Here is a 12,814-nt window from a genome sequence, read left to right as displayed (position 1 = left end):
CTGCCATTAAAACTCAGATTACCTCCCGGTGAACTCTGATAAATTCACGAGGGTCTCCTTTTGCCCACGGAGGGAGTATTACATCTCCAAGTTTAGTGCCATTTTGTTTGCAACCTATAAAACAAATTAAAAAAATCAGAGATACGCATTGAAAACACATAGCAACAGCAATGGTTTTTAAAGTCAACAACAACAAAATCTAACATCTTTCTTTTATAAGAAAACATTTTTCAGACTTTTCGTTTAAATAATGCCTTATCTTTAAAGGTCAGGCAATAAAACCTGAAGATTTCCTACGTAGTTGTTCATATATGGTATCTTGTAAGAGCAGAAAAATAGGAATCGCTCAAATATTCCTTATTAGGGTTTTTGAAGATGACAATACTGTTTCAGAGTTCTTTTAATACAGCTTGCACTGAAACAGCAGATACTCAAGCAGCTGTGGAGCTGGCAGCTAAAGCCATCATTGCACCAAGGCACGTTTCTCATCTTTTCTTGACCTCTGTGTTATTCGTGATGTAAAAAGGAATAAATGCAACCGCTTGAATTTTAAAGAAGAAAAATTTTCTGCTTAGCATGTTTATAGCAGCAGACATGTCAGCTGGGTGTATTTTGAAGGAAAATAAATCCTGGTACTTGATGGTTTATCAGCAAATTGCACTGACAAGCCTTGGTGAAACAGCTTTTGACTACAAATTTGTTTTCTTTGAAATAGAAACAGATTGTGTCAAACAACTGAAACATTGTTTTACACACGAGAATAACTATATGACAATACAGCTAAATATTCATGTACTGACACTGATGAACTGATGAGCTGTGCGCCAAAAGCTTCACACCAAAGGACTGTGGTCGATGACCTGGGCACAGTCTGGCCACACACAGTCATCTGGGTTCCAGAGAGCTCACTTCCCACTCTGAATACTTAATGCTGGCATGTTTAGACTACTGAAAACCTATTTAACCTATTTGTTAAGACTTCCAAGTTATATTCCTGTGTTGCAATCTGTTGCTGAGAGACGATCCACACTTCTTACTAGCTCAGAGGAACACCAGCAAGCTTCCAAGTTTATACAAGCATACAAGTAGTACAAGCAGTGTCCTACATTTCTTGCATAATTTCATTAGGCTTTGAATGTTTTCCTCTCTATTTGGGAGCAAGAAAATAGAATGGGAGCAGGATAAGTATGAAATAACACAAATTGAAGTATCCCACCTTAGCAATTCAGAACAAAAAACAATTCCTAGTGCTGTTCTAAATATTGGTTGAAAAATTTCTTTTGCCTGACGATCACAACCTAAATTTATCGGATGTTGAACTAAACAAACAAGACCAATACTTTTACAGTCATGGTAATACCCTCTTATATGAAATACATTTGCAAGATGTTCTGCACGTCTTTTTTCCCCATTTGTTATTGCTTTTGTAAGGTTGCACTTCCAATCTCTCACAATACCTTCTGAACAACAGATCTGAAGCTGCTTAAATGCACCACTCAATCTTTCTTATGGCTATTAGACTCACAGCACAGAGCTGAGAAGAGCTTAATGTCTAAGTAATGTATGACATACATTCCAAAGAGCACTTAACTCCTATGGAAAATATATGTGAAATTAGACTCTTAAATAGTTATTGCTGTAAAAACTGAGCCACATTTCAACAAACCTTTTAGAAACAGTTAAAGAAGAAGTCCTAAAAGTGAAAACTGTCAAACAGATTTTGTAAAGTCTGAAAACACTGAGGAAGATAATATATAACATAATGAAGTAACATGCTACATATAGAAAAATGGAAACCAGAGAACAGCGGGTAAAATGTGACAATCTGAGTGTTTCAAAGTGGTTTAACTGAAAATAAATAAAAAATTTTTTTAAAAAAATCACCAAATTGACCAGCAAACAAAACCACCCCATCTTAAGCTGAAAACTTTTTGAGTAGTTAAATGTCTTTCTTAGCAGTTGTCAGAACAAACTATTAATCTATTAATTAACTTTTAAAATGAACACTTGCTGTTTGAGAAAATGAAGTAGATAAAACCGAAAGAAAAGAAAGCATCACAAAAGTAAATAGTAACTCCTGCTATATTCTTACTGATGAATCAATGAGCTCTGTATCACTCAAACTTTTAAAAACAGTATGCAAATATGGAACCATCTATCCTTTCCTCATGCAGTCAAGTGCATCATATTCTTCCCACTTGATGAGCTTTTCTCATGTCAGACTGCCTGCAACACACTCACAGTGGTAGCAACGCTACCAGCTGCTTTGCTTACCGAGATCAAAATTGTTGGAATTGAGCAAAAACTCAGGGAGGTAGAAAAATTCTGGGATGAGCTCTTTCACGTCTGCCATGTTGTGCTTTGATGCTGAGTACCAGGCCTCTCGCACACTGTGAAACATTCGATCTGCCAGGTCAAAGTGACCGCCCTGCAGGACAAAGGGAGAACCATCAGATCAGCCCACCAGAGTACCTTGGCTGAGAGAAGGAGAACCAGAACACACATACACAAGGTATCAAGATAGAGATATCTTCAGAATGTTAAGAAACACACTCAATCCTACTTCAAATTTCAGTCTGGGGATCATCCCAGAGAAAATACATTTTTCTTTGCTTGATGACTTCCATGTAGGACCACTGTTAAGATCCCAGCTCCTCCTCAATCTGCCAAAAAATCCAGGCTCTGCATATTTTGGTTTACTTTAACACTCAGTAACAAACTCCCAGGATAGAAGTACTGGTTTAAAAAACAACAACAACAACAACAAAAAACTTAATTTTGTGCGAAGATGTTAAAGAACTGGCATACAACTCTTTCAACAGCAGACTAACAAAGCCTGATTAAAAATGTAATTTTTTTCACAGCAAAATCATCTTTGGTTTTTGCCTTGTGTTATTTTGTTCATACATTTATTCAAAACATTCTAACTTCATGAAGAAATGTGAATTCCATTGCATCCTCTATTAAGTAACCTCAAAGATTTCTGGACCAATCCAACCTGCAATCGCTCAACTGAATTTTTTTTTTTCCTAACATCTTATGAAAACAAAGGAGATAAATCTCATTTTTTCACGTAGACCTCAAATGCACAGCAGGAAAGCGATACAGGAAGTGAGGTCTTATTCTTTTTACCTGTAGTCGTAAGAATATCTGCGTAAAAGGCTCCATCCGGACAAGATAGGAAGCCACTATCATGGCAGATGAATAGTGGGTCCCATAATGATAAGCTGGAGTTTCGCCTGCAGAAAATTAAACATCATGCACAGAGAAGAAATAAAGCAGTTAGGTGAAGCAATTATTGGTGACAGTATTAACTAGTGCTGCCTTGTATCTACTCTGTGATCGTGGACACATTTGAAATTGGCACTTGTAACTTTCATTCCCGAGTCATCAAAAACTGTATGTTTTCATGTGGCTATTTCAGTTAAAGCTGCAATGCAGTACCTGTAATTTAATGGGCTTCTGACCAGGTTAGTGTGTTGTTTTTTTTTTATGGTGATTTCTGCTGATAGAACATTGTTTACTTCATTATTCTTGATTTCTCTGGAAATAAGGCTTATGAAGAAACAATTATCTGAATTTCTGGCTACAGATTTCGTACAGCTAAAATAGCATCTAAAATAGAGAATATATAACTTGATTGTGTTCGCTTTGAAGCATTATGAACTTAAAAATTTCCTAGTGCCTCTATTTCTTTTGGATAGTAGCAAGGAAGAGGTACTTTATGAGCAGGAAATCATACATCAAACTCAGAAACGAAAAAGCTGAACTGCTGCTACTGCAGAGATATTCACATTCCTCTGTACAACTTACTGCCTTTCAGCAGTGCTCAAACTGTACTCATTAAAGAGACTGGATGTGTGTTACTTCTGTACTCTGCCCATTTCTAGCCTTTAGACACCGTTGAACTGTTTTGAAAAAGAACTGTTTTGTCTTCATTTTTATATATAAACACATGCTGGTCAGATTTAAAAATCAACAGTATAACAATACTGCTTCGCTTCTAATTTAATATTTGTTCATAGGTCCTCAAAGACCCACAGTAGCGCTCTGCATATCCAGATCCAGAAGTTTAGAGTCATGTAATTAAAATTCACAACGTCCTCCTGAACTGTGGCAGGCTCCTGCCTGTCTCCTTATCCTGCAGCATGTACCACTTCTTACCATTGGGATCTTCCCAGTCTTTGTATCGTTTCTTGTACTGGGCCAATCTGTCTTCTGTTTGAGCTCCCATGGGCTTTGCCAGGTTTCTGAATGTCTTGGGATTTGTAAGATCCAACTCCTTTAAAAATAAATATTAAATAATAATAACAATATTAAAAATAAAACAAACATAAATTCAATTTTAAAAACACATGCTTTCCCTGAAGACACAACATCCTTCAAGATATACTTCAGAAAGCTAACGCAAAAACTTACTGCTGCACTCTTGCATGCTGACACAAAGGAGGTGCAACTGCCTCAGTACAAAGTGAACATGTGGGTCTTCACCTGTCCATTAGCACCCATAAAATCAGGATGGGCAAGGGCCTTCCTGCACAAGACTGTCAAGCACCTGCACTATCCTACCCACTGACCGCACGGGCTGGACATTACAAAACATGAAAATAAAAAAAGGCAATAAAGATACGCCTCGATTTTATGGAGGTAGTGCAAGCCAACTGTAATACTCACAACTCAAACACATAAAAAATTACTATTAGACTGATTGCGTATTTTATTTACCTCTCAATCAAATTATTATTAGACTGACAGGACATTTTATTTACCTCTGAATCATAGTCTGCGAGGACCCAAGGAAAGACAGGGTACTGCATGAGATCATTGTAGGATCGGCCCGCCAGGGTGTTTAAGTGCATCAGGTACTGGAAATTACTGATTTCTCCTCTCTGAAGGAAGACATAACAGAGCTGTAAAAACCCCACTTCACAACAATCAACTGGGCTGTCAAACTTCTCAGGTGCTTGCATTAGCTCTCTACAAACATAGGAAACTTACATCAGTATTACAATGTCCAAACTCTATTTATACTTTTAACGATAGAATCATTTAGTATTTCATGATGAAATATACCCAAAATTAAATATAATTTGAACACGAAATATAACCAGTTACAGTACTGAGATACTTTTTCTAAAGCAGTATTTGTTCATAGGATGTAACTCAGGTGTACTAAGTATATATCACTACAAAACGTGCAAAAAAAAAAAAAAAAAAAAAAAAAAAGATAGCACTTACTTCCCATCTTTGAGTAACAGATTTTTCTCCCACTAAAGTACTAAGCAAGCCAGACCTAGATAGGAGAAGAAAGTACATTTTCTGACTTATCAATAGAATTTGAGTTGCATCTTCATAGGAGAATTCAAAATACCAAGATTAAAACTTACAAATTTTTACAATCAGGCAAAATGGATTTCATTCCTTTTGGCTTTAGCAGTGCACATTTTCTTTCTGAGCACAGACAGTTGAAATAATGCACTTTATGCATGCAATTCAGTGCACATTCAAACATACCTGACAGGCTGCTACTGAGGAAAATATCTAACAACCCAGAGAAGCCAAATAGTTTTGGAACTTCAATTCTTCCAAAATGTACCAATAACTTTAATCTATGTATTTATATGTAAATATAAATTTATGTAAAATATGTATTTATTTGCAGGAATACATACCAAAAGTGTCAATGATGGAAGAACATTTAAAGAAGTTGGAGCATAAAATTAGTATTTATTTGGCATTACCCAGTTATAAACAGAGGTTTATACAGGAACTCCCCAGTACATCTGGACCTTAAGGTAAGCATCACTGATTTGAAACCAAGGAGATAAAGAACTTATGAGGAACGGCAAAGCTTACCCTTGTTCTACACTGGTGTTTGGCCTCTGTCCAGACACTGACTCTGAACTGTCAGTTAGAGATGGCACCACAGCCAAAAACCTGCACCGATAGGTAGAAGATTACCATTAGTGTCTGATGTAGGCATCTCTTCTTAGAAATGAACACGTCTGGTACAATTATTTTGTTCTGAGCAGCTGTGTAACATCTTTAACAAAACCAGAACATCCCTTCTCTCCCTACATCCACACACTGTCACAGCTCTCATACAGACCTCATGCAGCAAGTTCAGCATACAGGCATTAGCGCTTCCTAGTGGCTCTTTGGTGCCATGCTATATTTACTACAGCGTTATGAACTGTCGCACACCAATCACCTGCAATCTTGTTAGCCAATCATTGTAGGCTCAAATATGACTCAAGACAGACACTTGCAAATAATCACATTAAATATCCTAACTTGAGTTACTTTACAATACCTCTGATAAACTTTATTTCTGACCCCTTTTTGGAACGCCAGAAGATAGTTTCGTCCATCTCCTGAGAAAACTTCAATTGCAATTGGCTGAAAACAAACAAGACAAACGGGTCACCACTAACACATCTGCTTGTCACCTTCAAAGGTCAGAAATAAACCAGTTTGGCTATGCTGAGCTACACATGACGCAAAATTATTACAACGCACACATTGCCTAGTGTGTCCAGCTGCTCTATTTTCAGAACACTAAAATCCACTAACTCACCCATTTAACTAAGTCACAGTAGACCAGAAAGTTCAAGATCAGATATTTAGACTTGTATTTCATCACGATGAATAGCTTTCACTTGCCGAATTATGATCTGCGCCCAAGTTACCTGCAAAAGGTATCTCCTTTTATGTACTTCCTTAATATCTTCATATGCAAAAATGCTGCACGTTCTTTTGAGTTGACTTGGACCTTGCCTTGCCCCCCTTGGTATGATTGGCTCGTGCATCCTGTAAACAAGCATAAACAGGAAAGTGATTAAAAGAGATGCATTGTAAGAATCATTCTTTTCATTCATATGAGAGCACAGGCATAGAAAGAACTTGTTTCACAATAAACCAGCTTAGTATTTTGTGAACACAAGAGGCAACTGCTCCTGAGATCGTCAGCAATTCTGACATTATTTTGTAGCTGCCCCCTGAAAAAAATTTCATTAAATATCTGCTGTTTGCCTACTAAAGACTGATTAAACTCTTTATTCTTTCACTCACTTTGGAGGCAATGTCTCAATGTCGCGTATTTCTCTGGTGGCCGTCATGGTGAATCCATCAATTACGTAGAAATGCTCTTTGCCAAACAGGAGCAGCCCTTCACTGGTGTCAAGGCCCTGAACCCGAGCACAGCGGTACATGTGCTGAATCTGAAATGAAAAACAGGCACTTAGCAAAAGTAGGTCAACGAGCTGAGACTCAGACCATTGCCCTGTTAGAACCAATCCCAGACACTGCTTTGTTATGCACAGATGCAGTAAAAATTTTGCTATTTTTCCTACTCATTGAGAAAAACATAACCTTGGCAATCAGCAACTGAGAAGGTAGTTTAAAGGAAGTTTCCTCTCTATGATATAGATTGGTAAGTTTACTAACTTACTCATACATGTATGGCTTCTTGGGCATATTCTACAAGCTGTAACCAACTTGACTGATCACAGATCTACTGACATACTTCAGACAAGGCGGAATGATGAAATAACCAGAGCAGCTTTTCAATGCTGTTCTTAGGGATAAAATATTCACTGTCCATAATTTTCATTCTAGTGATAAGAACAACTGATCAGTTTGCAGAGTATTTATATTTTCAACACGCATTTCCTCTTTCAGCTCATTATGCCAACTGGGTAAGCAGAGGACAGCTGTAGGACATGTGTTATGAGGAGTGGCTGAGGGAACAGGGACTGTTTCATCTGGGGAAGAGGAAGCTCAGTCAAGACATTATAGCTCTCTACTACTACTTGAGAGGGGGCTGTGGTTAGATGGGAGTCGGTCTCTTCTCCCACATAGCTAGTGACAGGACTAGAGAGAATGGCCTCAAGTTGCAACAGGGGAGATTCAGGTTGGATGTTAGGAAAAACTTATCTCTCAAAGGGTAGCCAGGTGCTGAATGAGCTGCACAGGGAGGCGTTCAAGAAACGTTTGGATGTTGTACCAAAGGACATGGTTAAGTGGGGAGGTGTCAGTGGACAGGTGGACTGGATAATACTGGAGATCTTTTTAAACCTTGATGATTCTATGATTCTATGACTCAGTTCTAGGACAGGTTTGGTTTTCCTTAGCAGGTAGGAGGTTAAAAAAAAAAAAAAAGTTTCCAGTACAGTGTTTGAATCGAAGCACACATTTCTTATCAAAGATATTACAAGAAGCACCTGATGGAATATTAAGCAGATGCAGCTGTAAATCAGGAAAGGCATATGAGGATGTTTATTTCTGCTCTCTACATGCAATGCAGAAATTCCAATACAGTAAAAACTGTTTGTTTGCAGTACACAATACCTTCTCTCCTTCTTCAAGAAGTCGAAGCAAAGTTGTATTGTCAGTCTTCTCTTCTTCATCAATCGAACTGCCCTCAACAATTTGATCTTGTGACTGTTCCTGGTTCTCATCATCTCCTCCATCAGGAGCAGACCGAGACCGTTTCAGGGGAGGCTTCACTAGGCCTTGAAAAGGAGAATGAAGATAAAATTTTAAAAAATAAAAATTAAACGATCACTGTGAAAAACCTTTTCAAGTTTAAAATTTCTGCTGTGGCAGAAAACAGAGCCCAACATGTTTATCTCAGTGCAAATGTAATGGAATATGTAAAGGCAGACAAATTTAAAGAAACTGGAGCAGGATAGAAGAAGCCATCTAACCTTTGACTCTCGCAATTGTGTCCTCCCCGTGTTCTGGCTCCTGCTGAGTGGTTTCACCCACTGTGTTTTCCTCTATGGTGTCCTGGAAGATGGCAGGGTTTCCAGATGCCAGGCGCATGTAGTACTCCTTACTGTCATAACTTATAGCCCTTCGGTAGCGAGCAGGTTTCTTAGAAATAATTGAACACAATCATTTGGTCAGTCAAGTCTTCTCACACATTTCAGGGACATGGTGTGCAGTATGGAGCATGCCTACAATGTGCTCTGTGCATGTGCAGCGGTACACCAAAACGTGAGAACAGGGACTCCACCCTGGACCCAATCTAAGGAGAGCTATTCAGCCACTGAATTAACAATGCGTTTGTGGAAAAACCTGCTGCTAAACCTACAGCACAGGAAGTACAGAGCATGGTTATCAGGTAACAAACAACAGATGTCACAAAAGACAGGCTGGATGTTTTTGCTGAAGCCTGATAGATCAAATGGATATTTTCTACCCTCTCAGCGCTCCCTGCAGCGCGTGCAGCTCATTCATTAGACAGCCAGCTGCAAAACTAGATAGTGGTCTGAATAAACTCAACAAAAGATTAAAATAAGTGAAGCTGATATCGACTGAAAGAGATGGGAACTTGAATTTAAGGATCAAAAATTAACTACTTCAGTTTTTTCTTTCATTAATACATATTTTGAAGGTCCACATGAAACTGGCATAAAAAGGATCCACTTAGAATTCATCAAGAATCATCAGTAACCACAATGGATTATGTTGCATTTCATTATGGTAGTGGCATGGTGTTGGTCTTTTGTTTAGCATGTTAATTCTTAGGTTCTTCGTTTAATTACAGAGGCAATACTAGAAATCAAAGTAGCATCTAAATGAGGACATTGTCAGAAACATCACTGCAGAGGCAAGCAGGGATAAGAGCTATTACAGAGCTAAGAACTTCTCTCAAATTATAACAAACTGTTGAAACTGGATGGGAGGAAACCCACTGATTTTATACTTCAGTTGAAAGTTTTCTTCTACAGGAACTGTTTAACCCAACACCTCTAGAATGCTCAGTCTGTGAACACATTCAGTTCTTCATAGATAAAAGTTTTAACTTTGTAGCATAATTTCCCATTATTTCTGAAATTATAATGGCATTATTACAAAATATAAGTACAGTTCAGTGCTTTAAATTATGTGCTATTGCAGAATATCAATTGCCATTTCAACTATGATTTTAACTTGTTCTCTTCTGCAGCAGTATCTGGAAATACATAAAACATGATTTTCTTTTTTTGTTGTTGTTTATCTGGACAATTATGCAGTGGAAAACTAAAGGACCCTTAAAAATAAATTAGCTGTATTACAAGTATGTGCTTGGAACAACTAAGTGATTAAGATTGGCAACATGGAGATTCATTACTTCAGGTCAAACTGGCTGCCTCAAAACTCAAAGATGCAAGGTACTGCGATTTAATTTGCAGACTTATGCTCAACTAAGCTTTTGCTCCTTCAACACCTCAGTGGTAACAACTGATGTGTACACTAGAATGAAAAATCCAAACTAGCCCTATTATCATAAAGAAAGGGAAACAGCAACAATTTTACTTCATATTCTTCATAATAACAGATTTCATTTATTTGTGTTAGTTTATTGCTGAATGTATTTTAAAAGAAGTGAGTACACATTGCACGCTATACTTAGTGATGGGCAAGGCTGTGAATGTCTCTTAATAGACAAGTATGTAACATGGAAAAGCCTGCAGAACAGCCAGTTCTAAACAATTCTGTTGCTTTTAAGCTAGAATTCATATTTTGAAACAAAGCATAAACATCATTAATAAAAATTAAGACTTGAAGGAAAGAAAATTGACTGCGGTGCCAAGAAAAAATGGATCTTTCAGCCCATGATCAAAAAGGGGAAAGAAAAACCTGCTCAGCAGACCCTCTTCAAAATAAACATTCATTTTCCTAGCAGGTGCTTCCCACCAATCCTATTGCCCATTACTAAACATTTTTTATAGACCATTAGTTCAGACCCCAAGCCACAACTCTGTACACAGTGAGAACAGTGACAGCACAGCCCAACACAGCCTGTTAGTGTGCAGCAAAGAAGGGAAGAGCTACAGAAAGTTGTATTTAGGTGAAGGCTGAGGAGAGCACAGTGAAGTCCTCCAATGTGAATACTAAAAACAACATCTTTAGGCCTGGAAATACATACTGAAAGAGCAAGTTGAAAGCCAAATGTAGAAGCCTTGTTAAGATTGCCCAACATGCAGGAGAAACAAAAGAAGTTGTATTTATTTGACATTCTTTCAGTCAGTGTATTTGTTTCTTTACCTTTTGAGGAACGGTATCATCAGCTGTCTCAGGAAGTCTACTTGAGAGGTCAGACTGAAAACAGGGCATTAAGTATATGCATCAGAAAAAGAACACTTTTGAGAAGAAGGCATGATGTTCTCCATTGTGTGCGAACTTAACCATCACTAGAGCTAGTCTGAGTCAGATCGGAAGTAGACAAATACACTAGTAGTGTAATGTTGGCTATACAATGTTTTTTGTTCACACATCTTAAGTACCTTAACACTTGATTTCTTGATTTGAGAAAAAAATGTCCTGCGTGCTCCATTCTTCAAAAGCAAACAGGAACTAATTGCCAAGCTGTCAAAGGTTATGTGCATTTCTGGCTAAGTGGTCCATGTTCATGGTCACAGATTTTCAGTGAAAGCACACCCAAACCAATGCTCATAGCCTGCTTGGTTTTTGCAATTTTCCTTGGATACGTTTAAGCATTCTTTAGCACTAGGCCAAGAATTGAAACAAATCTCCCATCCGTAAGTGATGGCTTCTTGTTGCTAGTGAAGATGCCTCTGCTGCTCACTAGCATGAGCACACCACATCATATTTTGGAAACAGGCAGAGGTCTCAATTTCACTCCATTTTGAGGTGTGAGAGGTCTAGTCCATTCCCTAAACATACTGTGAAAGAACAACCAGATCTTACCAATCATTTAGGACTTACAGGTATGCTGATAAACCAATAGAGTAAAATATGCATCTTAAGAGCCACTTAAAAAAAAAAGAGTTTGTAACAGGGTATAAAATTTCTCTCAACAAATCTTGAATTACTTACCAACAAGTTTGTTTCCTGCTCAGCTTCAGGCATGTAGGGATACTGAGTGTAAAACATGTCATTTCGCACCATTTTCTTCCTCATTCGGCAGGGCCCCTCAGTCATCTCCAGCATCCACTTGTCAAGATGGGAACCAATGGGAGGACCCCACAGACCTCGCTCTCGTAGTAACTCATATTCAATTTGAGACCATTCTTCTGTCACATATTTTAATGAGTTCTGCTGACGCTGGATACAAACATGTTTATATAAAGCATAAAAAGCTACGTCTTTAAGCCCGTATCCGATATGAGCAGATGTTTTCCTAATACTACAAAAAGTCTTGTAACTGAAATTTGTAAGAGCGTTAAAGAAACACTCAGTCTCAGCCACCACAGAATCAAGGTTCATACTGTAATCCTCTAAGCAGAAGAGGAAAAAGAGGATAAACAAACTGCTTTTGATTACAATCTGTAACTGAATGTATTTGTAAATGGCAAATACGAGCACATGCAACATTAATACATTGATTTTGAAAAGGGATTTTAGAAATTTTGGATGGTTTTCCTACAACACAAGAGAGAAACAGAAGAGAGAAATTAAATGAAGCAAAGCTCATCTGATGGAATTTTGCTTTAATAACTTATTCCTGCAGAATAAGCTACATTGAACCAAAGGACTTTGGGGATGCTTGGAATAAAATCCAGGATACAAGGATTTGTTTCTAGGAGGCACAGAATAGCTACGATCTATTACCACACAAGTAGAAAAAGGTATCATAACTTTTTTTTTTTTATGCTACTATGAAAGTTATCTTTGCGTACAAAGCTTTTCTATGTCTTCTTTTTCCAAGAATCTTAAGTACTTAGAAAAAAGAAATGGGATAGAAACATGATGGCTTTCTAAAACAGTGTACAAAACCTTTAAGATTTAACTTAGGTAGCACTACTGCAACAAAATCAAAATTAATTTTCCTCATTTATTTGACTGCATTAAGAAAGCATCC

General features: G+C 37.7%; 1 protein-coding gene across 1 annotated transcript in view; it reads right to left on the bottom strand.

The window, feature by feature from the left end:
- Positions 1-12,814, bottom strand: part of WDFY3 (WD repeat and FYVE domain containing 3) — a gene marked incomplete at both ends in the record, with an annotated part of 103,616 nt that overhangs the window by 10,410 nt on the left and 80,392 nt on the right. Inside the window, 14 exons of the mRNA XM_079534714.1 lie at positions 23-114; positions 2,275-2,428; positions 3,133-3,239; positions 4,165-4,282; positions 4,770-4,889; positions 5,239-5,293; positions 5,857-5,937; positions 6,314-6,399; positions 6,690-6,810; positions 7,072-7,220; positions 8,350-8,513; positions 8,709-8,877; positions 11,038-11,091; positions 11,830-12,057. Of these exons, the coding sequence (XP_079390840.1) occupies positions 23-114; positions 2,275-2,428; positions 3,133-3,239; positions 4,165-4,282; positions 4,770-4,889; positions 5,239-5,293; positions 5,857-5,937; positions 6,314-6,399; positions 6,690-6,810; positions 7,072-7,220; positions 8,350-8,513; positions 8,709-8,877; positions 11,038-11,091; positions 11,830-12,057 (1,698 nt within the window). The remainder of the gene's footprint in view (positions 1-22; positions 115-2,274; positions 2,429-3,132; positions 3,240-4,164; positions 4,283-4,769; positions 4,890-5,238; positions 5,294-5,856; positions 5,938-6,313; positions 6,400-6,689; positions 6,811-7,071; positions 7,221-8,349; positions 8,514-8,708; positions 8,878-11,037; positions 11,092-11,829; positions 12,058-12,814) is intronic.

Source organism: Tetrao urogallus (assembly GCF_951394365.1).
Source record: "Tetrao urogallus genome assembly, chromosome: 4".
NCBI lineage: Eukaryota > Metazoa > Chordata > Aves > Galliformes > Phasianidae > Tetrao > Tetrao urogallus.
The sequence above is the reverse complement of the archived record's forward strand: the minus strand, read 5'-3'. Positions and strand labels throughout refer to the sequence as shown.